Genomic DNA, 26,233 nt, shown 5'->3' with positions numbered 1-26,233 from the left:
GTGTGTGTGTGTGTGTGTGTGTGTGTGTGTGTGTGTGTGTAAGGGGGTTCCCCTCCTTCATTCCCTGCCTCTGTCCAGGGCTCCACCCACACCCGCTACCAGCGCCCGGGCCATGTCCAGCAGAACCAAAGCTGGTGCCCCCACTGGCTGCCAGACTGGCTGGCCTCCCCGGCACCTTGGATGGTCAGTGTGTGACCCCAGACCCAGGCTACCTCACTCTGGGCCTGGGCTCATTTTCCCTTCAGAGTCAGGGCAGGGCCCCAGTGTTGCCCTTGAGCCTGTGGCCGTCTGCTGGGAGGGCTGCACTGTGGAGGTGAGACCAGTGTCCCAGCCCACATCTCACTTTGCCCTGCAGGGTGGCAGTGCCCCTCCGACCCAACCCGTCTGACACAGGCTCTGGAGGTGCAGGTCCTCCTGGTTCTGCGGCAGAGGCGCCACCTGGGGTGTTGCGGGAACGGTGTCCACCCTGTCCGTGGTGCAGCCTGGGTGTGGCACTGTCCTCTGGCCCAGTCCTGGCCCTGCCTCCCAGTGCTCGCCCTGACAGGTCCCAGCCCTGGGCCCGTGGTCAGTAGAGGGCAGCACCCTCACACTGTCAGGTGCCCCCCCACTCCAGGGTGTTCAGTCCTCCCAAGCATCACCCAGCCCATGTCTGTTTTCTGTCCCTCTTGGCACCAAAAATTATGCGTTTCCACAGAGCTCACGTCCAAAGCCAACACGGATGGCGACCACCTGCCTCCAAGCCCATGTGGTACTGGAGTCGCCTGCGGTGCCTGGGTGCCCTCTGCTTCAGCTGGAGAACAGTTGAGTAGAGTAGATGCAGGCTGTGGTCAGAGGGCTCCTGGACTTTGTGTGTGGTGGGGCGGGGCGGGCAGGGTTCCTGATGACTGGGCAGGAGCCCGAGGAGCCACCTGTGCCACAGCCCCCACTGGGCCACAGATCCAGTCATTCTGTGTTACCTGTGACCCTTCCCTCAGGATGGGACCTTCTTTGGACGCAGGGCCGTGAAGACTCAGCCAGTGAAGATAGGTTTGTGCTTGGGTGGGGCAGCCTTCCTGGGAACTCGTGTCCTTGTTAGAAGAGGGACTTCGGGTGCACAAGGGCAGTTTAGGTGCAGGCCGGCCAGGGCCCTGGGTTGCGTTTACTCAGTCAGGGTTCAGTCCCAGAGGACCCTCACCATCTCCTGTCTCCTTCACCTGGAGATGTTGGGATCCCAACACTGAGGCGCCTTGCCGTGCGATGTCCCCACACCCGTCCGTCCTTCTGTCCCTCCCAGCCCCCACCCTGGCTGCTCCTGTCCCCTGGTCCTCACCTTTGACCTCAGGACCCCATCCCCTCCCTCACCCTTTGGGGATGGCGCAGTGGCCTTTGAGCCTCACATCCTGGCAGGCCACCTGCTGTCCAGTCACCAGACACCATGGGTCCCCAGTGCTGCGGAGGGAGCTCAGGGGGCCATGTGTGCCCAGGGCAGGCAGAGGGGCCCAAGTCCCTTTTCCTTCCCAAACCACCCCGTGTCCCTGCCCACCTGTTCCTCGGCCCCTCGGAGCTGTGACACCTGGCTCTGTCCAGCTGCTGCCATCTGTCTCCAGTACAGCTGAACTCTGGGTACAGGCTGGGCTCGGGAGCATGGACAGAGCTGTGGGGGCCAGAACCCCACGGCACTGCCCCTGCCCTGCACCCACAGGGTGCTGCGGAGGCACTGGGGGCCCTGCTCAGGCGGGTCCCTCTCGCTCACCCACAAGCCCCATTCTCTGATTCTTCAGCTCAAAGTTCAGCCCCCAGCAGCTCTGGGTGAGGGGCACTGGCACCTCGCATCCCCGGGGTGACCTTGGGGGAAGACAGGGCCACATTTCTCCAGCTCTGCGGGAAGTGTCTGGTCTGCTTGTGCCCAGTGGCAGCTGCTCCGGCCCAGGCACCACTGCCTCTGTCCCCTCCTGTGTGGCTGACCAGGCTCCTTCCCACCGTGGCTGGACACCTGGCCCTCCCCACTTCCAAAGCCTGAGTCCCCTCCCCAGGGCCACAGCCAAGGTCACAACCAGCCACTGTGCACACAGCCCCGTCAGGTGCTTTCTGACACCGTGGGCTGCAGGCTTGAGACGTTCATCTTCAGCATCAGCATGGAGTGTTTGACGCCCTAGCCACTGGGCGCAGTGCTGGGTCCTGGCACAGAGTACGATGTGTGCTGTGCATAACGGAAGTGTTTATGTGTGCAGTGGCCACCCTGTGCTGAGAAAGCAGAGACAGCAGGGCGCCCTGACCCTGCCTGTGCGCCTTGTCTGCCAGGTGATGGAACTGTTAACTCTCGTGACCCTGCCAGTCCCAGGCAGCACCCACCAGAAGCACCAGGTGCTTCTTCCCACCCCAAGCCTTAGCAGCGTCACCAAGAAAGAGGTGTAGAGCCCGACCGTGAAGCGGCTCTTGGCACCCATGCTTGGTTGGTGAGGAAACTGAGGCACAGAGAGTCGGAGACATGGGCCAAGGTCACACAGCTGGTCAGTGGGGCCCTGACTGGGGGCCATGCAGAGGGATGCTGCCTGCCACAGTTGGGGTAGGGAAGGAAAAGCACAGGCTCCCCTAGGGTGGGGATGTCCCCACTTCTCATGGGGCCACAGGCAGACATGTGCGAGTGGATTCGTGACAAAACCAACCAGCTGAAGGGAAAGGGGAGGGGTGTCTGCCATCCGGGCGGGCAGGAGGGACAGGGCTCAGGACAGGACAAAAACCACAGAGAAAGGAAAAGGAGCTGCAGCGGGGGCGTGGAACAAAGGCACCCTCTTCCCATGGGGCAGGGGACACCAGCCTCTGTCACCCCGGGTTCTACAGGGACAGGGCTGGTGATAAAAGCCTCTCCAAGGATCCTCTAGAAGCTTCTGGAAATGCCCTCAGGCCCAGCACTCCTCCCACACCGAGGTTGGGTGAGCGAGGACACCCAGGGCCGGGTACACCATGCCAAGGGCACAGCCTGCTCTCAGTGCCCTTCCTCATCTGCCCAGACTCGCCCGGCCCCGACACTTTGACCGTAGGGCCGGCTTCCTGCCCCCGCCTTCTTCCCTTGTTCACATGGAGGCTGCTGGGGTGGGGCTGCCAGGAGCTGCAGGCCAGGAGCAGCCCACACTGAGTGCAGGACCAGGGTAGGCAGGGGAACCCCATGTGCCCTCAGGCAGCTCCCCGCCCACCACAGCCACCAGTCTCTTCCCAAAGGTCAGTTTTCTGCACCAGCACGTCCCAGATACATGGGCAGCTACCTGTACACCCCCTGCCACAGCCCAGCTGTCCGGCACGTCCTGTCCTGGTGACCGGGCCTCCAGCAGGTGCACCAGGTGCTGCCCAGCCCCTGTCCCATGCTCCCACCTGAGCCCTGGCCCTGTTCTCTGGTTTTGCTGCAGTGCACACTGGGGAGGACCCCGCAGGGACCACAGCCAGCTCCAGCCGGGGCCCCAGTGCAGAGCCTTCTGGGCACCTCCTCCCCTCCCAGCCCCAAGGGCAGATCATTTACCCCGGGTCCCTGATCCCAGGAGGACGTCAGGAGCTGGAGGGGACCCCCGTCTCGGGTGAGTGTGGTGTGTGCGAGTGTGCGTGCACACAAGTGTGTGTTTAGCGCTGTGGCTCTTCCCGCGTGGGTGGGGCCCGTGGCATAGGACCCTCGCTGCCCCTCACGGAGCGTCTGCTTCCCTCCCTGACCCTGTTCCTTTCCCTGCAGATCTGCGAAGGGGAGTCGGGGGCTGGCTTCTCCACACCCGTGACCCCTCGAGCCCGGATCTGTCTGTTCCTTCCGTGCCAACTGCGGTCCCAGCGTGGAGGGACCAGGTTTGTGTAGCATGCGCCTGTCAGGGGCCGAGGGCTGTGTCCCCTGATTTGGATGGTTGCTTTTCATCCACAGAGTGACGTGCTGGGCAGCTGCATCCCCGCTGGGGTTTGGGGAGGGCGAGTGAGGCCTCCCGATCCTTGTCCCGGGACCCCAGCTCCAGGGCCCCTAGCACCCTGGACTGTGCACAGCAGAGCCCTTGGGATCCCCGCTTCCATGAGACGACTGGGGCTGGACTTCAAACGTGAGGGGTTCTGGGGGGATCGTTTGGGACTGAGGCCCTTTCCTGAGAAGGGACCTAGAGGTGCTGAATGGTGTCCCCCAAAAGATAAGCCCCATCCTCACACCGGGCCTGAGGATGAGGTTTATTTGGACAAAGGCTCTTACAGAAGTGCTGGAGTCAGGGTGCTGGCCGGGGTACAGGGTGAGGGACCTCGTCCTGGGCCCCAGATCTAAGACGGCACCTTTCCTGGAAGTGGAAGAGGTGACACAGGCACAGGACAGAGGCAGAGGTGGGTGAGCCAGCCCCAAACCAAGGGACACCTGGAGCCACTGGTGGCCGGATGGGGCAGAAGGGTCCCCAGAGCCCTGGGGGAGCAGCCTCGCCACACATGGCTCCCAGACCTGCAGGTGCAGAGCTGTGGGAGTAAATACTCACTGTACAGTGCCCTCCGACGGCCCGACCCCCACCCCACCCCGCCTCAGGAAACCCGACCTGGGGTGCTCAGGGGATCGCCAGCTGCCACACGCATTGTGTTCCAGGTGAGGGATGGGCTTGGAGAACTGCACTTGTGGCCCTTCTGGGCTGAGACCCCGGCCCCTGACACCAAGCCACCCCGTCCAGCACCCCCGCCGCCCACACTGCCCACCCGGCACCCGTCAGAGCTCACGCACCCTAAGGCTGGGCCGGCTCCTCTTCCCCTAGTAAGGGCAGGGATCTGGGGAGACAGGGCTCTCAGAGGGCTGGCGGGGCCCGGCCCCAGCCCCTTCTGCAGGCCCGGGGAGCACAGGGAGCAGCCCACCTTTCTCAGCCAGGTTGATGGTGTCTCTTGGACTCATCCCGTACTTCCTGTAGGCCTTCTCAAATCTGTCCAGGAAGGGTTTGCTGAGCACCGGGATGCGCCCTGAGAACAGATTGGGGACGCGTATGGGACAGGCCTGGGGGCTCCGCCCTGACCAGAGAGCGTCACGCCAGGACTGCGGGTGTCGGGAAGCCCTGCCCGGGCCCGGGGCTGTGCAGAGCGTCTCCATCCGAGCCGGGTCTGGTGTCCCTGGCAGCCAGGGTCGGTACCGTAGAGTGCCAGCACTTGGGTCTCCACGCTGTCCCGGACGTTCCGCAGGTAGAAGATGACATAGATCCAGTAGTCAGTCTCTAGGACCATCACCTTGTTCTCCCCCTGGTCTGTGTGGAAGAGCACTCCGTGTGGCCCCCACCATGACCCACACTCCCCAGGGCTCTGGGACATGTGCTGTAGTCTGTGTGTGACAGCTCCAGCCAAGGGCCCTTCGAGGAATGGGAAGTCTGGGCAGGCTGTGCCAGCTCAGGAGAGAGCCCTGCACCATGGTACACAGCTGGGCATTGCAGCCCCTCTCCTTGGGCTGTGGCCCCCGGCCCCTGTGTGCTGCCTCCCCACGCCCAGCACAGCACCTGGTGCCCCGGCCAGCCAGGCCCAGCTGTGAACCCTCAAGAAGGGGGCCTGGCCTTGCAGATTCCTGTCTCCCGGCCTCACTTACAGACAATGGAGCACTCGTTCTCCTGTGTCTTTTCACAGACCATAGTCACGAACACACATTCTCCCTGCATCCTGGAAGCCGACCCAGGAGTTCAGGGCAGGCGCCGGCCCAGGAGACACACAGGAAGTGTCCCTGCTCAGCCTGCCCCACGTCTAATGAGGGGGACCACTGCCCATGCTCCCCAGGAGAACACAGTGTCAGGCTGCCCCTCGCTCCCAGAGGGCTCCCCAACTCCTTCCCGCCCCCCACCATGGGTGCCTGTGACAGCGCCCGTGTGCCGTGGGAGTCCGGGCTGGATGGCCCCAGCTCCGCTGCGGGGCGGCGCTCACATGAAGCGGAAGTGAAACACGAGGCTGCCGTTCCGCAGCAGCTCGATGGTCCGGACGAAGAGGTGCAGGTCCCCATTGACTCCAATCCACGTCACGTTGTCGGAGGCCAAGGAGATGGAAAGCCATTTCCCTGCGACCTGGGGGGACGGCTGCGATGCTGGGCCTCTCTCCTAGGGCCAGTGCCCACATCTGCTCCCGACCAGGGTCCTCTCCGCCCTCCTCTACGTCCCTTCAGGTACCCCTCTCCTGTCCCAGCCTCCCAGCCCCCTGTCCCTCCTGGGCCCCTGTGCGCAGGTCCCCTCTCCCAGTTCTGGCTGCTGTGCAGCCGTCCCTGTCCTGGGCCAGAGAGCCCACCCTGGCCATGTTGAAGTCCTGCTCCACAATCTCCTCGGGTTGGAGCTTCTGGGCCGAGGCCAGGCTCAGCACCAGAACCAGCAGGGGCAGCACCATGGTCACCGAGGGCTCTCGGCTGGCTGCCCACCTTTTATACCCGCTCTGCTCTCACCTTCCTGCTGGGGGCGGCACCGTCTCCGGCCCCCTACACACATCCTGTGCCCGCTGGGAGCCCAGCCAGAACCCCCGCCACTGCTGCCCTTGACTGCTCCTCACCCGGTGGAGAGCCAGCCACCGGCTCCTCTGGACTTGTGTCCTGCCGGTCAGAAAGGCACAGAGGAGGGGAGAGGCGGGGTGCATGGCCAGGCCGAAACCCCCTGGCCATCTCTCCGGCTCTCACCAATAGTCCTTCAGTGCCCTGCCTGCCCAAGGTCTCTGTTCCAAGGCCTTTAAACCTGCTGGCTGCCAGTCAGGCTGGGGTCAGAGCAGGACGCCACTGGCCAGAGGACGCTAAGCTGACAAGAGGAAGCCCAGAATGGGGAAGGCCCCAGGTCCGGGGAGCCCTCAGAGGTGTCTGGAAGAGACAGACACACAGACACACAGCACAGGGCAGGCCTCCTGAGCCTGGGGGTGCAGAGGCTCAGGGATGCAGACGTGAGGCAGACATGGGCTTGGCCCCCGCACCCTTCCCGGCGGGAGAGCTCGGCAGTGTCCTGGGATGGCTGGGTGGCGGGGTGCGCTGCAGTGCTGGGGACACACCAAGCGAGTATCAGGATGCACTGGCCTCTGCATGGAGGCTGGGACAACAGGGGCATCTTCCTTCTCTTCCGACCTCTGCCGGGACCCAAGTGCTCCAGGAGCCCCTGCCCCCAGGGCTCCCGGCTCCGCCCACTGGAGATGCCCAGGTGCAAATGCCCTGTCTGGCCTCCCAAGCTCTAGATGCCCCACAGACCTGCTGTCTCCCCAGCAAGCCCCATCTGCTCCCCATTTTGGAGGGAAGCCTTGTTTCCCAGACGCAAGGGTCCTCGGGGGACTCTCCACCCCCCAGGAAAGAGATGAGGCACCTCCGGAGACATTGGTTTTCCACCAAGCCTTTTGGACAACTTGCTGATATTTGGGATTTTTTTTGAGGTGGACAGCTTTGAGACAGGGTCTCTCTATGCAGTTCAGGTTGGCCTTGAACACACTATGTAGCCCGGACTGGCCTTGAACTTGCAGCAATCCTCCTGCCTCAGCTTCCCAAGTAATGGGATTATAGGGTGTGCCACCATGCTCAGGCTAATACTTGTTTTATGCAGCAAAGCCATGTGGTGAGGCAGGTACAAAGTGGGATGTGGGAGCCCGGCCGTGGCCCTCTAGGAGTTTGACATTTAAAAGGAAACTTCTTCACCTCTACACTCAAGGCATTGATACAATCTGTAACATTCTAGGACTCTGCTTGTTAAACTTGTTGCTGCAATGGGAGAAACTCAAGGAGACAGCCGAAGATCTGATGTTCTTTGCAAAGAGTCAGACAATCCGGTCTTTGCATAAGAGATACAAATAGTTGCTTGGTGCTTCCTGTTGATGTGAACCTATAAAAGGAGCTGTTTCTGTGAAATAAGTCAGACTTCTCTTCGTCTCCGCTCAGGCTTGAGTGTTCTTTCCTTTCTCAATCCTCACTCCCCGACTCAGGCATGTTCGTGTGGTGACGGCTGGACCGCCACAGTGGGACAAAACTATATGACCCACTGGAAAATTATAAGGTGGGCCTGAGGTGGGGCAAAACCATGACCAACCAATAAGATTACAAGTACAGTCACCCAGGTAATTTTGATTAAGTGGGGGTCAAATGGGGGAGCAAGTCCTGTAGCAAACTTACAGGATTTTCAGTAAGGGTGGGTCAAGGATCAAACTTGAGACCTTGCACTTGCAAGACAGGCTGCAGAACCACTGAGCTAAATCCCCAGCCCCTCAATCACTGCTCTTTATTCTCAGGGGAAGCATGAGGGTACAGCAGTTTCTCTCCTTTTATAATGCTGGCCTTCAGTGAATGTGTCTTAATTGTCCTCTGTGTCGGCTCATTGAGGGCAGCCCTGTCCACCTGCCTACAAGATATCTAATTAGTTACCTATTGCAATATTCCCCCTCTAAAGAACTACCCCCAACTGCTCTGAGGGGGCAAAGGGTGAAGACAGCTCTGGCAACATCCAGCTGAAGAGGGTCGTAGTTGTGATCAGCAGTTGGAGTTTCTCTACAGAGGGTCTATCTGAAGGCCTTCAGTAGGTGCCTGGCATTGTCATCTTGGTAGCTGCATAGCTTTTAAGTCTGGAGGAGACAAAGCCAAAGAAACAGTAGAGAATGCATGGGCCAAATTATAAGGTCAGTAGGATTGCTATGAATATAGCCCACAAGAAGATAAGGAGAAGGTCCAGGGGACCTCAGAATCCAACACAGAAGCCATTGTATAGTTTAGCAGGTATGAGCTGTTTACAAGGTCGATCTGGTGGATACTGGTAAAAGAAGTCTAGCACATTTGTCATTGGTTCCATTCGTATGACCACTTGGAGTTTGACAGCCTCTAGGCAAGAATAAATAATTTTTTAAGAAATTAGAATATGCATCATCTAAGCATGAGCACACTAGAGTGAAAGGGCAGGTTGGGGAGAAAGTCACACTTAGAAATTGAAATAGTGATTGAACCGCTGGTCTTAGATTCTTTCATGGATAGAAGTTATCTGTAAGTCTGAGACTTTGTCATAATACTTGTTAAGAAGAATTTAAGAAACGGCCATTCTGATGGGAGAGCAGCTCTGCTTAGGAGGAGCCCACCTGAGCGCGTCCCTTCCCTGGAGCAGGGCCTCCTCTCTGGGCTTGCGGGGGTGTCCTGCAGGCCCATGGGGTTCAGAGGGCTCGAGGCAGTGTGGGGGACAGGTGGGAGAGATGAGACGGGAGGTGGTGAGCAGGGTGCACCCCTTGAGCCATCACCAGAGCTCCCAGGGCTGCCCGGCACAGTTGCCTGACCACGGACGGTGCTGTGGGTGCTGCCGTCACCGCTGGCAGGGTCACGCCTGCCCAGGGCAGGACGCGGACAGTGTCTCTTCAGGCCTAGACAGTTTACCCTGCCATCCTAAAACTCTGGGCGCTTCCCAGACCTGGAGGCCGTGCCCCGGAAGAGGACTGTGAGTGTGGAGCGGGGATTCTGCTGCCGTATAAGAGGCAGGGAGGAAGAGCACACAGCGCTGGAGCGGCAAGGAGCTGGGCCGTGCGGAGGCTGCTCGGAGCTGGCGGCAGTCAGCAGGCCGCAGCCTTTCCGGCCCTTAGAAAAGCCATAAACAGGCTGAGACACATCATGCCAAGATGACACGAGCCAAGTGAAGAGATGACAGCCTTTCTGAAGCCCCGAGGGGGTTTGTAAGTCAGGGCGGTGCCGTGTCGCATGGGAAACGATGTTTCTCTGCGAGGAAAGCTGCACTTTTGACAGGAGCACAGTGGCGTCACGGCCAGCATAGCCCAAGTTTCTCTGAGAAACAAGTTTTCCTTCCTGTGACAGCTCCCGGCAGGCTGTCTTCAGAGGAAAGAGATTGATGTTGGCTCGTGGTTCCAAGGCGCAGGCTGGAGGACAAGCGCCTCATGGCCTTGTCTTGGTGGCGGAGACTGGGGTGCCCACTGACATGGCAGGAGAGAGAGCGTGTGCATGCGTGAATGCATGCGTGTTTGCGTGTTTTCTGGGCCATCACTCACGGACCCTCCAGAAACCAGACCCAGTGGAGTACACTCATGGTCACAGCTACTCAGGAGGCTGAGGCAGGAGGATTGCTTGAGCCCGAGTGTTCAGTCCAGCCTGGGCAGTCTCAAATGAAAATGCTACCAGGATGTGAGTATGGGGTTCTCTCTGGATGACCTAATCTGGTGTAATCATGGCCAGAGGCCAGAGTCCACATACCAACCAGCCACTACCTTCCCACCCTCCTAAGCCTAACACAGATGGCTCTGGGATGCATGTTCCAGTATGGTAGACAGCAAACAGCAAGGTGGTTGGGAGGAACTTAGCACAGGACAGCTCAGATGTTCGGGAGCCAGTGTGGGGTCTGGGAGCCCAGGCCGGGGCAGCCACAGCTGGCGGGGGGGCTCAGCCAACCGAGAGAGGGGCAGCAGGGACGGGGGGGACTCAGGGTCCCGCGTGCTGTTGGGGCAGGGTCAGGTGATGGGGTGGGTGGGCCCCAGGCTCTGCCATCTGTGTGGGGGTCAGCGCCACACAGTGATGCTGGGGCCTCCAGATCGGGACCAGAGAGCTGTGTTCCCCGATCTTCCAGTGGACGCTCACAGATCAACCTTTAAAGACAGTGAGTGCCACTTAAAACAGTGCAGCAGGTACAATGTTCACATAGGAATGTGTGGCCAAACGCTCAGAATTTGAATGCTAAAAGCCACACACAAAAAAAAACCTGAACGTTTTTATTTGACTGGTAAGTTTTCTCCATGTCATTTCCATTTTTCATTGTGTCTTTAGGGTATATCTACTATAAACAGTAACTTACAAGATTTAAAAAATCTAACCTAAGAGTCGCTGTGTTTAAATTAGGAAGCAGTAACCAGGCATAGAGGCTGAGGCAGGAGGGTGGCAAGTTCCAACCCAGCCTGGGTGACTTAGTTACTTGAAGAGACACTATCTCAAAATAAAAATTAGAAAGGCCCAGGGATGTAGCTCAGCCCAAAGGCCCTGGGCTCAGCCAGCACACCCTTCCTGTGTTCATGTAACAAAATCTGGCACCCTGGGAGGGAGCAGGTCGCCTGGGTGGGGTGGGAGAGGCTGACAGCCTAGTGCTCGGGTGCTGAAGGATCAGACGGCACAGTCCTCTGCCACAGCAGAGCTGTGGGCTCCTAGCAGGAGGCCCTCCTGGGGCAGCATCAGCAGTCAGGAGCCGAAGAGCTCCCGCACGCAGGCTGGGCCCAGGCTTTGAGGAGTTGGCGCACGCACGCGCGCACGCAGCACATCCTCACACCTCTTTCATCCCTGTCCCTCCCCTCCTTCCCTCAGTTCCCTTCCCATTTGAGCAAGATCTGTCTGTCTACGTCCTGTCTGTCTTTTGCTTCGCTCTTGTTTATAACGCACATGCATATTTTATAGCAGCACAACCCACAGCCCACGTGTCCATCAGCAGATGAGTGGATAAAGAAAACATCTTCGCACACCGCGAAGCACTGCCTGCCATAAAGATAAACCTGAGTCCTTTGCAGGAAGATGGGCGCACCTTGAGACCACAGTGTTGAATGAAACAAACCAGACACACGAGCTTAGGTAGCGCGTGGTTTCTCTCAGATATTGTATATATTTTTGGTTACCCTTGCCGGCTGGGTGTGTAAGGCCTGTGTCAGTCAGAATTAACTCTGTGGTTGCATCTGTCAAGCTCAGCCAAGACTCTTCGGGCTCCTCTGAGCTGTGTGCAGAGCCCTCAGGCCTGCGTCCTGCCATCTGCCAGCAAGGGTCACGGCCTTGCTCGACCCCGTGGAGGCCTGGGGACATTTACCTCTCTGGACCCTGGTTTTGGCACAGTGCACGCGGACTGCTTGGGGGTCCCAGTCTCCCTGCTCAGAAGGTGGGTGCCTCTCCGAGTTGGAGGCTCCTTCAGGGGGTCTCTCCTGTCTGGGCTGTTGTTGGCTGGGAGGCCAGGGCCGAAATCTCGGCTGTCCTCTCCGGCCAGCTCCTGGTTGCTTTGGTCTCTAAGTCCCAGCTGTGGGAAGCCCAGCTCAGCCATGCTGGCCTTGGAGTGGGAGCAGCAGGCTTTAGTCTCTGCTGTCACAATCTTTTTTGAATATTGGGCACTTTGAAAGTACGAAGCGGGACCAGGAGCAGACATCTTTTCCATCAGTGGTTGTCCCTGGTGTCAGGGGCCGGTGTCGCACTTCTTTTGTGCCGTAAGTGATGGTTAATGGCCTTGTCGTGCTCCTTTGGTTGTCCATGAGAAGTCACAGCTTTGTAAGATGTTATCAGATAACAGTAATAAAGTTTTACAAGGAAAATTTAAAATATAGAGCAAAACAGCATTTTAGCATAACAGTTAAAATGACATTATACTAGAACCATTCATTTTTTAAATGCATTTAAATTTGTTAGTATCAAATAGTTTACCTTTCTCTATTTATAAAATGTTGGATCGGGGATTTATTTCAGTGGTTCCACCGCCTGCCTCGGGCGCACGAGGACCCAAATTCGATCCCCCATACCAAAAATCAAAAAATAAATCAGATGTTATATGATATAAATAAATTTTTATCTGAATTTGCTATTTTTGCCCTTCACACACATCGGTGCACACCACACAGGTTGTTCTAAATATCTCTCTTTTATGAATCAGAATCAGCCACGGCAAAGGAAGCAAAAGCCAAGCAACACCTTAAAACAGGCTTCAGGCTTCGGCCCTTCCATCGGGACTGAATCCTGCATCTGCTCCATGCCAACCAGAACCTCTGGGCAGTTGCCATGGTGATGTTCACATCATCAAAGGGGCTTGGTGACATCACCACCCAAGGAGAGTCCAGCGTCCCCAGAACAGCACGGGGTCTCCTGGGACGTCTTCCTTGGATGAGGCCTGTCCTCGTGGGCTGAGGGCTCCCTGCCAGAGTGAGGGGCCTGGGAGCAAGGGCGGTGTGGAACTCTGGGAGTCCGTGGTGTAACGGCTGGGGGGACCATCCCTGGGCCTTGGCTTCATAGGGGTGCAGGAGAGGTGACGGCTGGGGGACCATGCAACGGGGCAGGCCATGCTGGATAGAGGCGGCCACATCCTGCTCCCGGAATTGAAAAGGTGGTCAGTTTTAAATTGCGTGGAGAACCCTGCCTGCTGTGGCCTCCCCAGGGCGCGCTGTGCAGGGACAGGGATAGGAGCTGCATTTGCAATGTCCTCTGTCCATGGCGCTGCTTGGCCTGGGGTCGAAAGAGGCAGGCAGATGCCTTTTCCAAGTCAGTTTTACTTCCCTGAGTAGATCAGGCGGCTCCCAAGTCAGTGCAGAGCCAGCCCAGGGTTGGGACTGGGGTGTCTGTGCCCTTCACTCACTCGGGCATCTCAGAGACCCCTCTGTGTGGACCTGTCACCGGGGCGCAGACGGGAGCCCCACCTGAGCTCTGCCACGAGGAGAGGCCACGGAAGTCACCCCGGGCGCAGGCTCCTCCCTTCCCTCGGCCCTGCTGGCTGCAGACTAACGCAGATGGGTTCGCGTGGCCATGAGTGGCTGCGACCCCAGGGGAGAGCATTTGTGGGACACTCGGTGACCGCACGCGCCCCCTCAGCTTGTGACAGCTGGGCAGCATTCTCTTCCTGCAGTCGCTGGCACCGTGGCTTTCTGGAGGGGATGCGGAGCTGGGACTGACCCCGAGGCTACACGGCGCCCTGGGCGGGACATAGAGCCCCCAACTCAGGCTGCTGTCCCGTGGGCCCCAGGAGTACACTGTGGGGGTGTGTGGCTCTTTATGCTGACGATGAACTTCTTCCACCCCTTTTGCCCCAGGAAAGGATGAATTCCAAAAAAAGGATGCTGCTCCTTATTTCGTTTATTTTGACGCTGCTGATGGCTCAGCATTACTTCAGGTAAATAGAAAATATCGACTGAGAATAGCCTTCAGTGATGGGCGAGGGGACCCGCACTGCCCAGCCTCCTCTGAGAGCTCGGGCCGCCCGCTGGGCTCTGCAGGGCCCAGCTGCAGGGCGGTGCACACGCGGTTCAGTTCTGTGGACTGTCACCGCCTCGCCAGGACCCATCCAGCACTGTCCGGGTACCCGGTTCTGTTCCAGGTTCTGGGAGGCAGCGACCAATGACAGTCCCCGAGCTCGCTGAGCTTTGTGTTCTACACAAACATGGCAGGGAAGTCGCCTGTTACACAGTGAAGGGCATAAAACAGCCCGGCCGGAGGCGGACAGCCCTGCTTTAGGTGAGCTGTGAACCATCCGGAGGTTCCAGCCCTGTCTACCAGGAGCAGGACTCAGGCGACCTGCGAAGGAAGCTCAGCTCTGAGGCCCAGGAAGCCCCACCCCAGGCTGCTCCACCTCCGGTCCAGGAAGGATGCAGCCGCTCCAAATATCATTAGAAAGTCAGTTGTTCTACTCTCTCTCTCTCTCTCTCTCTCTTTCTCTTTCTCTCTTTTTTTCTCTTTTTCTGTCCCTCTCTTTTTCTCTCTTTCTTTCTGAGAAGGTCTTGCTATGTCTTATGTAGTTCAGATTGACCTTGAACTCATGGTGATCCTCCTGCCTCAGCCTCCATAGTGCTGGGATCACAGGTGTGGGCTGCCATGTGCAGTGGGAAAGCACTTGTGTTCCCAGAGACGATGTCTTCAAAGACTGAACCTCTGCACAACAGATGGGATACAGGCCCTGCAACCGAAAGATGAGATGATAAGGAAACTGCTCCGTTTAAAACGTGAGGTGAGCGTGCCTGTGATCCCGGCACTCAGCAGGCTGAGGCAGGAGGATTGATGTGAGTCCAGGGTCAGCCTGCGCTACCTCCAAACAAACCAAAACTAAAACCAAAAAACCACAGGGAGGAAGAAGTCAACCAATATCTCACCAGAAAATCTGCCAGGGTAATAAGTGTTAGGGAGACACTACCATGTGTCACTGTGCTAGATTCTCACCACCGCAGACCCATCGGGTGGCTGAAATCTGAACTCTAAGATCTGAACTCCAGCTGCTGGTGAACATGGGCCCCGGAGAGACAGGGACAGCAGGGGCTTCGCCTCCACCCGCAGCTGAGCCTGTGGGGCCGGGCAGGAGACTCCCTCAGGGATTATCTGACTAAGACATCAGGACATAAGTGGATCTTCATTCGAGAAACTTAAATACTGCCGCTGTGATAGGCCTTTGTTCAAACTCAAAACTGAACATTTTGTTTAGCTGTATAAAGTGAGGAATCCGGACTGGTACATGGATGGGTGGTCCTAGAAGGAGAAGGTAGGGTCACAGTCCTCCTGGCCGTGACCTCTGCTTGGTGCTGTGAATGGGCTTTCGGGTCGCTCTGCCTCGCCCAGGCCGCTGGTGTTCAGAGCTGGGTCACCGTCACCGACGGCTGGCGAGAGGCTTTGAACACGTTTCCAACCTACAAGTGTCTGTCAGGTGGCAGCCTGGCCCAGGGTGAGCACGGCATTTAAATGAAAGGGAGTAGGGGGCGGACAGCAGGCCCCCTCCCCCAGCCTCCCTGTCAGCTGTCAGCGATAGCGGAGCCACTCCTGTTTATAAGTAAGTTAGAGTGGTATTTGAATGTCTATCTTCTTATTTGATCTGTTGGTTTTTTAAAAATCCTTTTCAGCTCTAAGAGTCGAACCCAGAGCCTTCACAGCTCCAGCCTGTCCCCTTTTAAAAAAAATTGAGACAGGGTGGGTTCAAACAAGCACCCCGCCTGCCTCAGGCTGGTGTGTGATTTGTTTGAAGTCCGCCTCCCAGCCAGCGTATTCCTCCTGTCCCACCTTTGGTAGGGACGTCCTTCCTCTCCGGGGACCCCACATGACTTGGGACGGAGCAGAGTAGGGGGGCTGTGGGGCTCGGCCCAGGAGTAACCTGGTGTTGCTTTGTCCCCAGGAGCGGCCAAGAGAGAGAACTGCAGCTGTCGGAGTGGTTTAAACCGAGGTAAGAAAGGCAGACCACACAGCTGTGCACCTCCGGGTGTTACCTGGGGAGCCTTCCTTTCCGGAAGGAAGGCGTACTTTTCCTATCCTAAGCTGCGGCTCCTCACAGCTCTTCCCATTCCTTCACGAAGAGCTGCTTTGTTTTTAATGTGGCGAAAGCCGCGGCCTCCCCTCGGCCGCTCCCAGCTCTGGCATAACCGCTGCCCTAACCTGGTGGGCGATCACAGGATCCTGGTTGAGCCGTCTCTCATTGTCTTTTTGCATCATTTATATAAATTTTTCAGTATTGGGATGGAACCGAGGGCTTTTTGCTTATCTCATAACCTCTGCTCAGTGGGGTTTGCGAGCCCTGCTCCACAGTTGATTTCTCACCAGAAAGATACATAGAAAATAAACATGTTGAAGACAGGAAGGCTCAGTGAGAAGACAAGGAGCAAACACATGCCCCGCCTTTCCCAGCACAGTTGACTCTGTCCCTGACAAGTCACTAAATTACCCAGGATGTGTTTAAACTTGCAATCCTCCTGCCTCAGCCTCCCAGAGTACTGGGTTGACAGGTGGGCAGCATCACACTTGGTGTTTTTAAAAATATAATTGGATCCCATCTGCACGTATTCTGAAAAGGACTATTTTTAAAGTTTTGAGGCTTATGACTCTAGGAGGAAGACGGCACCCTGTGTCATCTTCAGAGACTTCTGGCTCCCTCAGTGCTGTGGAAGAAGATCCATTCAGCCGAGGACCCGCCGTGAAGACTGGGCAGCAAAAGGCCCCATCTCAAACAACAGCACAGGTGGACAGATGCTCTCCAGCACTGACCATTGCCCCAGGGCAGAGCCCCACCCATGTGAGGAGCCTGGAACCCTCTTGGTTCTCAGTGCAGCCAATCCAGCAGGCATAAAAACCGGCTCCTGAGTGACAGCAACAAAAATGGAGTGAGGACTTCTTGCAAAAGCTCCCTGCTCCCTACCCACCAGGAAAATGGTAACAACCGAATCATGGTTTTGTAGCTGTGGACATTAACCCAAGGTTTACAGTCGGGGTGGGGGGGCAAGGCCGAGATCAGGGAGGGGTGAGGTTGGGGGCTTTGACTTGCCCTGGTCCCACTGATGGTCTGCATCCAAAATAGGAGCCAGCACCCAGGAAGCACCCATGGGAGGCCAAGGGCTCCCCAGAGTTCTGCCCCTATCTGTCTGGCAGCCCAAGGGCAGCCTGTGTGTACTGAGCTGAGCAGGACAAGCTCACCACCGCCAGAGCAACAGCAGACCCAACAGGAAACTCCCAGAGGAGCGTGACCTGGAGAGCTTGTTATACAATTAGTTCAGAAGAATCATGAAATAAACACAATAGCAAAAGGAAGAAACACAAAACAAAATACACCAAACCCTTGGGAGGAAGGGAGAATCTGCTGTATAATACTCCTTAAAATACCCATTTTCAACAGCAACAACAACAGACATGCAAAGAAACAAGATTGTGTGGTTTAGCCATGGTGTCACATGCCTGTAATCCCAGAACTTGGGAGGCTGAGGCAGGAGGATCACTGTGAGTTCAAGGCCAGCCTGGGCTACATAGTGAGGTCAAGACCAGCCTGAACCACACAGTGAGACCTTGTCTCAAAAAACAAAAACAAAAACAAAAAACCACGGCCTGTGTTTTGGGAGAGAGGAGTCCATAGAAACTCCTGGGTGAAGCCCAGATTTGGGGCCTACTAGACAAAGAGTTCAAATCAGCTATTTTAAATATCTCTGAAAAACTCAAGGAAGCTGGGAATAATACCTTACCAAAGAATATTAATACAGTTCAGACATTATACTAGGTAGAAAATCTGGTATAGCAACTGAAATCAAAGCTCACCAGACAGCATCAGCCACAAGGCACAGCAGGCAGAAGGACCACACCCGGTCACGGTCATCTGCAAGAGCAAGACGGAGCAGAAGAGAGAAGGGCTGCATCACCACAGGGGCTTCAAATAGGCCGACAGCCAGCCACGGTCTCTTCAGACGGCGTGAAGCTGGAAGTGACAATGGGCGTCATGTGGCCCGCCTGCCCGGCCCTGTGCAGAGGAGGGCAGGAGTGCAGGTATGCCCAGAAAGCAACCGTGAGAAAATCGTCTTCAGCGGACCTGCTCTTTCACAGCCAGCACAGGCTAAGAGCAAGGGCGCAAGCCCAGGAGGGGCAACCACGGAGGGGACGTGGCAGGCAGCTTCCGTGCACCTTGACTTCCGCTGTCTCCTCCTCCTATCGTACTAATTCACGGGTCTACTAATTACAGCATGCAAAGATGTCTTTGAGTGACAGCAGCACAGAGCTCAGGGGTGAGTGGAATGACACAGGGGAGGTGGATTTTGTCGGCTAGTGGATGTAACCGGTATTGGCCCAACTAGATCACTGCAGGTTAAGGTTTTAATTGTAATTTACACAGGGCAAATGGTGAGAAACTAGATAAGCAATGGGTAGCAAAGAAATACAGGAGTTAAAAGTGCACTCTAGAAAATGTCTGTTTAATGCACGAGGAGTCATTAAATGAGGGAAAGAGGAGCAGAGAATACATGGCGTACAGGAGGAAAATGACAAGATGATCATTTTGCTGATGCAGTCTGTACATGGAGAAAATACTCCAATTAAAAGACAGAGATATCAGAGTGGGTAAAATCATGATCCAACTATGTGCTGCCTACAAGAAACAATCAAGATTCAAAGACACCAACAGGTTTAATTGAAGGATTGAATATGTATACCATGCAAATTAACCCAAAAAGAGCCCAAGCAACTGTTCTAAAATCAGACAAAATATACCAAGAAAAAGTAATAACAGCAATTATGAATATTTGCATCTAGCAAGAGTCCTCAGCTAAACAAAGCAAGAGCTGCCCAAATTGATGAGGAAAATAGACTGTTTGGCAAGAATAGTTAGTGATAATTCTCAGTCTAATAATGGACAGAATATCTAGACAGAAGACCAGGAATGCCAGGCATGGTGGCCCCTGTCTGTAATCCCAGCATTCGGGAGGCTGAGGCAGGAGGATCACCACAAGTTCAAAGCAGGGTCGGCTACATAGTGAATTAAAGATGAACCTGAACTTCATGGCAAGATCCTATCTCAAAAAACCAAAAGAGAAGAAAGAGAAAGAGAACGGGAAGGGAAAAGAATTAGGAGGAGGAGCAGGAGGACCACCAAGGAAACAGAAGGTCCGCAGAGAACTGCGCCAGAATATACTCCCTTCCCAGGGGCACAGGGAACGATCTCCAGGGCGAGACAGGAGCTTCGGGGTAAGGAAAATCTCAGTGCCCCCAAGTGGCTTGAAGTCATACCAAGTGCATCCTCTGACTGAGAGGGGATAAAGTCAGATGTCGGTAACAGCAAGAAGTATGGGGAGCTTATACGTATGCAGAATGTAGAGAGTTCATCCCTGAGTGGCCGTGCTCCAAGGAGAAAACCACGAAGGAAATTAGAAAGTATTGTTCAGTGGATGAAAATAAACACACTGCATCCCAGAGAGGATGGGGAGGGGCAGGGAACACACTGGGTAAGTGAGCCTGAGCCACAGAAGGAGACTTCCGGTCCAAGGAAGGAAGCAGAAGAAGAGCAGATGTGAGTGAGCAGAGGGAAAGATAAAAGTTAAAGTGAGATAGAAAACAGCAGAAAGGTTTGCTGAAAATATCAGCAGAATAGATTTTTTTTAAAAAAGGAAGAGATTCAGGGATGGATGGGGACATCACTCCAACCTGCAGAAATCATAATGATTATAAATGAATACAATGAGCACTTGCATGTCAGCAACCTCGACAGCCAGATTCCTAGAAAGACTCGAGAAGAAAAGAGGAACTTTGAAGGATCCAAAATGGGTAAACAGATTGAATTAGTGACCACTTAAACACCTCATGAAGTGTTCCCCTGGGCCAGGGCCAAATGGCTTCATGGAAGGATTATGTCCAATGTTCAAAGGAGAATTATACCAACCCTTCACAAAGTTTAAAAAAAAAAGCAAGGATACACTTCCCAGTGCATTCTGGGAGGTCAGGGTCAGCTGATACCAGAAACAAAGACTCTGAAAGAACAGCACAGACCCATGTCGTCTGTATATAGCAGGCAGAGCCCCTCAGCCCAATACTAGAAGAGTGGATCCAGGGATGTGGAAGAAGGGTCAGGCTGGTGGGATTTGCCACAGGGATGCAAGTTTGGTTCAACCAGGGGTCAGTGTAAGACACAGTATTCCTAGAATAAAACTTAAAACCATAAAAGCATCCCAACATAAGCAGAAAACAAGCATTTGACAAAATTGGGCATCCTTTTATAATCTAAACGCTCAAGAAACTAGGAAGGGGAGGAAAATTCTTCAAAGTGCTGGGTCCACAGCACAGGCAGCATAAGGAAGTCTCGGGAAAGTGAACATCATCCGAGTGAACTCTGCTGTGGTCATTATCAAGAAAGTGGACAGAAGCCGGAGATTTAGCTCAGTGGTGCCACTGCCTGCTTCACAAACACAAGGTCCTCAGTTTGATCCCCCAGTACCAAAAAAAAAAAAAAAAAAAGTCTTTCGCATTCACCTTTGAAGAAAAGACAGTGGACAGAAGACACCCAGGATGGGGGAAATGTCTGCAAATTACACATCTGCTGGGAAAGTCCAGTGTTCAGAATGTTCTTACTATTAACCAACAAAACTACCAACAGTAATTGGGGCTGGGGATTTAGCGCAATTGTTCTGTCACCTGCTTCACAAGCACGTGGTTCCAAGTTCGATCCCCGGTACCAAAAAAAAAAAAAAGTAATTGGTTCGCCAGCTCTTCAGAAAGTTAACAGCAGAACTACGACAGGACCCAGACATCTTCCCTTGGATATAAACTTATGTTACCATTGATTTCTAGGGTGGCCCCAAAAGGCTCGTTGTATGGCGGCTTAGTGGCCAGCTGATGGGCTTTGGAACTGACCGGGTCAGCAGGGCTCCAGCTTCGTCATAGATTTACGACCTAGTTTCCCAAAGTCTTGCTGAGTTTTCTGATCAGTTCCGAAGGACTTTTCTTCCTAGATTCCCTAGGATCGTCTGTGTGGATGATCAAATAAGCTGATTATGCAATGGACAGAGTATTCTTTCCTTTCCAATCTGATGCCTTTCTTTCTTTTCCTGCCCTATTGCAGTGGCCAGAACTTCTGTTCTCATGTTTAGTGCATATGAGAGAGGGCATCTTGCTGTCCATGTTTCTGATCTGAGGGAGGGAAACATTCTGCCTTTCACCACTAAGTGTTGGCTGAGGACTTTTGTAGATATTCTTTATCACACTGAGGTGCGGCTTAGTCACTTTCTCATCACTGAGGCACAATTCCAGACAGATTACGGCCGGTGGTCTGCTGGCTACAAGACGGGAAGTCACGGCAGAGAAGTCTGGCAGAGGAGAGCTGCTCATAGCATGGCGGGCAGGAAGGGTCCGGGAATCAAGGAATCAAGGGTCCGGGAAGGGAAACACAGCAGACCTCACCTCCTAACAGAAAGCCAGCTTTGCCACCCTCGTGATTCACTCACCTTCCCAGAGCCCTGGGGTCTTTGGGGACATTCTTAATCTAAGCCATAACAAGTCTATTCCCTGTGGAGTGCCATTCTATATGATTTTGGGGGACAAATCATTGCATAATTAAATTATCACCAGTGCTAAGGCCTAGTCTTTTTTATCTTTATCAGGTTTATTGGTACATTTTAGGTATAGAATACAGTTACATTCATCTTCGGGATCTTGTACCTTTACATGACTTATCTTGGTTCTTTTCCCTTCTTTCCTTTCCCCTACCCCTCCCACTTCCTGTACTCTTTTAGACTTTGCTTCCTATTACACAATATCAATTATACATTTTCATCCTTATTTACACTTTTACTTTTTCACACCAGAGAAACTATTTGGTATTTACACATGTGTGACTTATTAACTTCACTTAAGAATGTGGCCTCAGTGTGCATCCACTTAGCTATAAATATCTCTAGTTTCTCATTCTTTATGGCTGAATAGTACTCTATTTTATAAAAAACAAAACACATCTTTATCCAGTCTCCAGTTGATGGGCAGTTGGGCTGTTTCCAAGTTTTAGCTATTACAAACTGTGCCGCTATAAACATGGGTGAGTATATATGCTGTGGTAGGATTCTTTTCATTCTTTTAGGAAGATACCTAGCAGGGGAATAGCTGGGTCAAATGGGACTGCTAATCCTAGTTGTTTGAGGTCTCTCCATATTGATTTCCACAGTGGTTGCACCAGTCTGCACTCCCACCAACAATGGAGCAGGGTTCCTTTCTCCCCACAGCCCCACCAGCATTTGTTATTGGTTGATTTCTTGACAGCAGCCATTCTTTCTGGGGAGAGGTGGAATCTCAGTGTTGTTTCATCTGCTTCTTTTGAATGACCAGTGATGTTGAACATTTTTTTTATATGTTTATTTGCTTCTTTAACTTCTTTGTCTGAGGAATGTCTGTTCATTTCAGATGCCCATTTTTGAATTGGGTCTTTATATTTGGAAAGCCTGTTTTTTTTTAGTTTTTTATATATTCTAAATAGTAGACCTTTGTTTGAGGAACAGCTGGTAAAATTTTTTCCCACATTTTGGGTTGTCTCTTAGCTCTGCATGTGACTTCTCTGGCAGTGCCGAAGCTTTTTAAAAAGATGAGATCCCAATTGTTGATTCTTTGTGTTAGTTCCCATGCTACTGAGGATTTGTTCATAAAGTCTTTTCCTATGCTGATATCTTCAAGAGTTCTAACTTATTTTCCAGCAAGTTTAGTGTTTGTGTTTTAATATCTATATCTTTAATCCACCTGGATTTTAGTTTAGTGCATGGTGAAAGATACGGGTCTAATTTTAATCTTTGACAAGTTGAAATCCAGTTTTTCCAACACCATTTATTAAAGAGGCTATCTTTCATCCAGTGAGGATGGTTGGCTCCTTTGTCACAGATGAGGTGGCTGCATATGTCTGGAGTTGTTTCTGCGTCTTCTAATCTGTTCCAGTGATCCTCAGGTCTGTTTCTTTGCCAGTACTATGCTGTTTTTATCACAGTGCTTTGTAGTACAGTTTCAAGTTAGGGATTGTGATACCCCCTGGCCATGTCTCTGCTGCCTAGAATTGCTTTTGCTATTCTAGATCTCTTCTGATTTCAAATGAAGTTTTGGGTTGTTTTCTCTAGTTCTATGAAATATACTGTTGGGATTTCAATAGGCACTGTGTTGAATCTGTATAGCAGCTTTGGAAGTATGGCCATTTTCACTATATTAGTTCTTCCTACCCAGGAACAAGGGATGTCTTCCCATTTTCTTATATCCTCTGCAATCTCTTTTTTCAGTGTTGTAGTTCTCAATGTAGAGGTCTTTTGTTTTCTTTCTTAGATTTTATTTTTTTGTATGCTATTGTGAAAGGGATTCTTTCCCTAATTTCAATCTCGGTGAGTCTGTTATTTGTGTACAAGAAGGCTATTGAATTTTGCGTATTTACCTTGTATCTGGCTACTCTACTGAATCTGTCAATCAAGTCTAGAAATCTTGCCTGTGAGCTGGCTAGGGAGGGCAGAAACATAATTCTCTGTGCCTCCGATCACAGTCGAGGCCTCCGCGGTCCCATGATGCTGTGACACTCGAGCAAGATCACATCAGGTGGCCTGGAATGTAGCTCAGTGGTGCAGCAACTGCCTGGCAAGTGCAAGGCCCTGATTCAATTCCTGGGACCAAAGTAAAATAAAATAAAATAAGCTCTCCTCAGCTGAAGACATCCTGGTTCTTCCGGGAACTGAGTAGTAATAAAAAAAGAGAAAGCTTTCACCTGGGGAGGGGCAAATTCCTTATCAGCTTACCTCGTCCCACCGATTATGGTAAAAAAATGCTTTTCCCGCCTCACCGCCCTTGTTGACCTAGGATCGTCGCTGCCCTCGAGTCACCTGATGCTCCCTCCAGTTACTGTGTGCCCCCAATAAGTAGTGGCCGGCTCGGAGTGTCCTTGTCTGCCCACTCTGAGGCACTGACCTCCGGTCCCCCATGCCTCACAAAATCGTGTCTCCATTGCCTTTCTCTCCCGAGCCCTCACAGACCCCTCTCTAGGTGGATTGGTGGGTCGGTCAGCCTCCTGTAATTCCCGGCACCCCTACTCTCTTCGGGAGTTTCTGTCACGTGAGGTTGGGCCCCGCACAACGCCTTCCTCTGTCGGTCGAGCAGGGTGTGGTGGTCCTTTCACTTCCGATGTGGCAGCTAACGGGGCCTTCAGATGTCGGACCAGCCCGGTACATCACAATCCTGTCTCTTCCCTGTGACGGAAGCTAGTCGAATGGCCGCCTCCAGCTCGGACTCCTCACCTCCGCTGGACCGCACCGATGGCCCCCAAGGAGACGCAGAAGGAGGGAGAAGGGGCGGTGAAAGGCATTGAGGGAGGCAGTGCTGCTGCCCTCGACAAGAGTCACTTGGGCGGTGGCGACGAATGCGCGGACTCTGGCTGCCTTTCTGTGGCCCTGGGCTCAGAGGCGGTGGCCGGGCAGGGCCAGCAGTGTGTCGCGGCACAAGCTCGCCGTGTGCTGTCTGTGCCTCTGTTTCCCTGCATGAGTGCACAGGTCTCACCAGGCTGAGGAACGACTGTGCCCACCTGCCCACCTGAAAGCAGCAGGCGCCCTGTGTGCCTTAGCTGCCACGTGTGCCGGCACCTGCTCTGCTCGTTCTGTGTCCCGTAGGAGACGCCCGGATATCCTCACGGTCACCAGCTGGCTGGCCCCAGTGCTGTGGGAAGGCACCTTCAGCAGGCAGGCCCTGCAGAGGCACTACAGGGGGCGGAATCTCACCGTGGGGTTGGTGGTCTTTGCCCCCACCAGGTAGGTGCTACTGACCTTGGCTTTTCTGTTCTGCAAACGTGAGGACAAGCCTCCCTGGACCCTCTTCCTGCTCGGGGCAGCCCGGGTGGCCTGCCCAGGAAATGCGTTGCTCTTTCTCCGCTGTGGCCGGTTCTCTCCCACTCATGTCCACTTGGCCTCCTCACGGCCACTCCCCAGTGGTGCTGTCCCATTGCCGTCAGTGACACTTCTGGTAGCACGCAGGGTGTCGTCTGGGCCCCCGTGAGCTGTCCCTCCCTCTTTGTGCCCCAGGTCTGCTGATGGGCACCTGGAGCGGTTCCTGCGCTCCGCCATCACGCACTTCATGCCCGGCCAGCGGGTGGTCTTCTACCTCATCCTGGACAGCTTCGTGGACCCACCCGACATGCAGCCCAGCCCCCTGCAGAGCTTCCAGATCCTCATGGTGGGCGAGCGGTGGTGGTGGCCCGACCTGGACCTCATGGGCCTGCAGGTCCTGCGGGAGCACCTGCTGGGCCACATCACCGACGAGGTGGACTTCCTCTTCAGCACGGCCAGCAACCTGGTCTTCCAGGGTGACTTCGGCCTGGAGACTCTGGGCACATCGGTGGCCCAGCTGCATGCCTGGTGGTACTTCCAGAACAACCAGAGCTTCCCCTATGAGCGGAGGCCCAGCTCGGCGGCCTACATTCCCTTCGGACAGGGCGACTTCTACTACGGGAGCGCCATTGTGGGCGGCCTGCCCAGGCAGGTGCTGGCCCTCGTGCAGGAGTGTCTGCAGGGCATGCGTCAGGACCTGGAGAGCAGGCTCAACAGCACCTATGAGAAGCACCTCAACAAGTACTTCTTCCTCCACAGGCCCAGCAAGCTGCTGTCCCCCGAGTATGGCTGGGACGCCAAGTTCAACCTGCCTCCCCAGGTGCTGTATGTCAAGGTGGCTCAGGACCCCAGGGTCGTCTGAGGGCGGCACCCACGGGTGGAGCAGTTTGGAGCAGGCCTCTCCTCAGAGACTGAAGACAGCCCCTTCCCACGGGGACTTCCTTCCCTGCGGTGCCGGCCCATCCGATTTGACTTTTAGAGGATAAGAAGAACAGCGGGCCGTTATTTAATATCCGCACACAGCAAACCCACCGGCTCTGCGTTGTGGAAACATAGAAACACTTTGGACACAGAGCCATTTTTTCTAAAGGAGAAAGACTCTAGTTGATAAAAAAAATAAAAATCTCTTCCCAGCAATGGAAATGTGAACTGTAAAGGAAAAATAAATATCCACCGGCTGGGGCACCCGGTACGCTGAGTGGCTCCAGCGCAGGGTGGGCTTGGGCCAGGCCCAGCGCCATGGTCACAGAAGGCGAGTCCGGGCTGTCAAAGCACGAGTTTCATTTTAATTTAAAAGCGATGCCCGTGGAGCTCGTGGTGAAGGGGCTCTGCCACAGAGGCGCTGGGACAGATCTGTGTCCCGGCTGGCTGCCCGTGGTCCATGGTCTGTCAGTGGGTCCAAGGGTCTTGGGGCCGAGCTCCTGCTCAGGAGTGTCACCGGGTCCTGTGGCTGCGCCTCCCAGAGACCGGCCCTGGGGGCTGCAGAGTGGGCAGCCCTGGGAGGTGCCGTGGCTCCCAAGGGTTTGACCAAGCGTGGCGA

General features: G+C 54.5%; 2 protein-coding genes across 5 annotated transcripts; one reads left to right on the top strand and one right to left on the bottom strand.

Moving 5' to 3' along the window:
* Positions 1-4,697: 4,697 nt before the first annotated feature.
* Positions 4,698-6,361, bottom strand: LOC104851690 (epididymal-specific lipocalin-9). The gene is made up of 5 exons (XM_010608979.1): positions 6,220-6,361; positions 5,866-6,002; positions 5,537-5,607; positions 4,916-5,204; positions 4,698-4,740 (listed from the first exon to the last, which is right to left on the bottom strand). The coding sequence occupies exons 1-5, from the start codon at positions 6,313-6,315 to the stop codon at positions 4,698-4,700; spliced, it is 636 nt and encodes a 211-aa protein (XP_010607281.1). The 5' UTR covers positions 6,316-6,361.
* A 6,331-nt stretch (positions 6,362-12,692) lies between these two features.
* Positions 12,693-25,938, top strand: Glt6d1 (glycosyltransferase 6 domain containing 1). 4 transcript variants are annotated; one of them, XM_010608891.1, is made up of 6 exons: positions 12,693-12,802; positions 13,684-13,763; positions 15,744-15,791; positions 24,481-24,618; positions 24,889-25,345; positions 25,453-25,937. In XM_010608891.1, the coding sequence occupies exons 2-6, from the start codon at positions 13,690-13,692 to the stop codon at positions 25,606-25,608; spliced, it is 873 nt and encodes a 290-aa protein (XP_010607193.1). In that variant the 5' UTR covers positions 12,693-12,802; positions 13,684-13,689; the 3' UTR covers positions 25,609-25,937. The 4 variants fall into 4 exon arrangements, with proteins under 4 accessions (XP_010607193.1, XP_010607192.1, XP_010607191.1 ...); XM_010608890.2 differs by having other exon boundaries at positions 12,693-12,983; positions 24,889-25,937; XM_010608889.2 differs by having other exon boundaries at positions 24,889-25,936.
* Positions 25,939-26,233: the final 295 nt, after the last annotated feature.

This window comes from Fukomys damarensis, unplaced genomic scaffold (assembly GCF_012274545.1).
Source record: "Fukomys damarensis isolate Sample0158 unplaced genomic scaffold, DMR_v1.0_HiC HiC_scaffold_36, whole genome shotgun sequence".
NCBI classification, from domain to species: domain Eukaryota; kingdom Metazoa; phylum Chordata; class Mammalia; order Rodentia; family Bathyergidae; genus Fukomys; species Fukomys damarensis.
The sequence above is the reverse complement of the archived record's forward strand: the minus strand, read 5'-3'. Positions and strand labels throughout refer to the sequence as shown.

Bases quoted from the DNA above. Each gene is read 5' to 3' on its own strand.
- LOC104851690 (XM_010608979.1), bottom strand. From the start codon at position 6,315: ATGGTGCTGCCCCTGCTGGTTCTGGTGCTGAGCCTGGCCTCGGCCCAG. The intron at 6,003-6,219 runs GTGGGCTCTCTG...CCGTCCCCCCAG, and splicing joins AGGACTTCAACATGGCCAGG to GTCGCAGGGAAATGGCTTTC. The intron at 5,608-5,865 runs GTGAGCGCCGCC...GTCGGCTTCCAG, and splicing joins GTGTTTCACTTCCGCTTCAT to GATGCAGGGAGAATGTGTGT.
- Glt6d1 (XM_010608890.2), top strand. From the start codon at position 13,690: ATGAATTCCAAAAAAAGGATGCTGCTCCTTATTTCGTTTATTTTGACG. The intron at 13,764-15,743 runs GTAAATAGAAAA...CTTTGTCCCCAG, and splicing joins ATGGCTCAGCATTACTTCAG to GAGCGGCCAAGAGAGAGAAC. The intron at 24,619-24,888 runs GTAGGTGCTACT...TTTGTGCCCCAG, and splicing joins GTGGTCTTTGCCCCCACCAG to GTCTGCTGATGGGCACCTGG.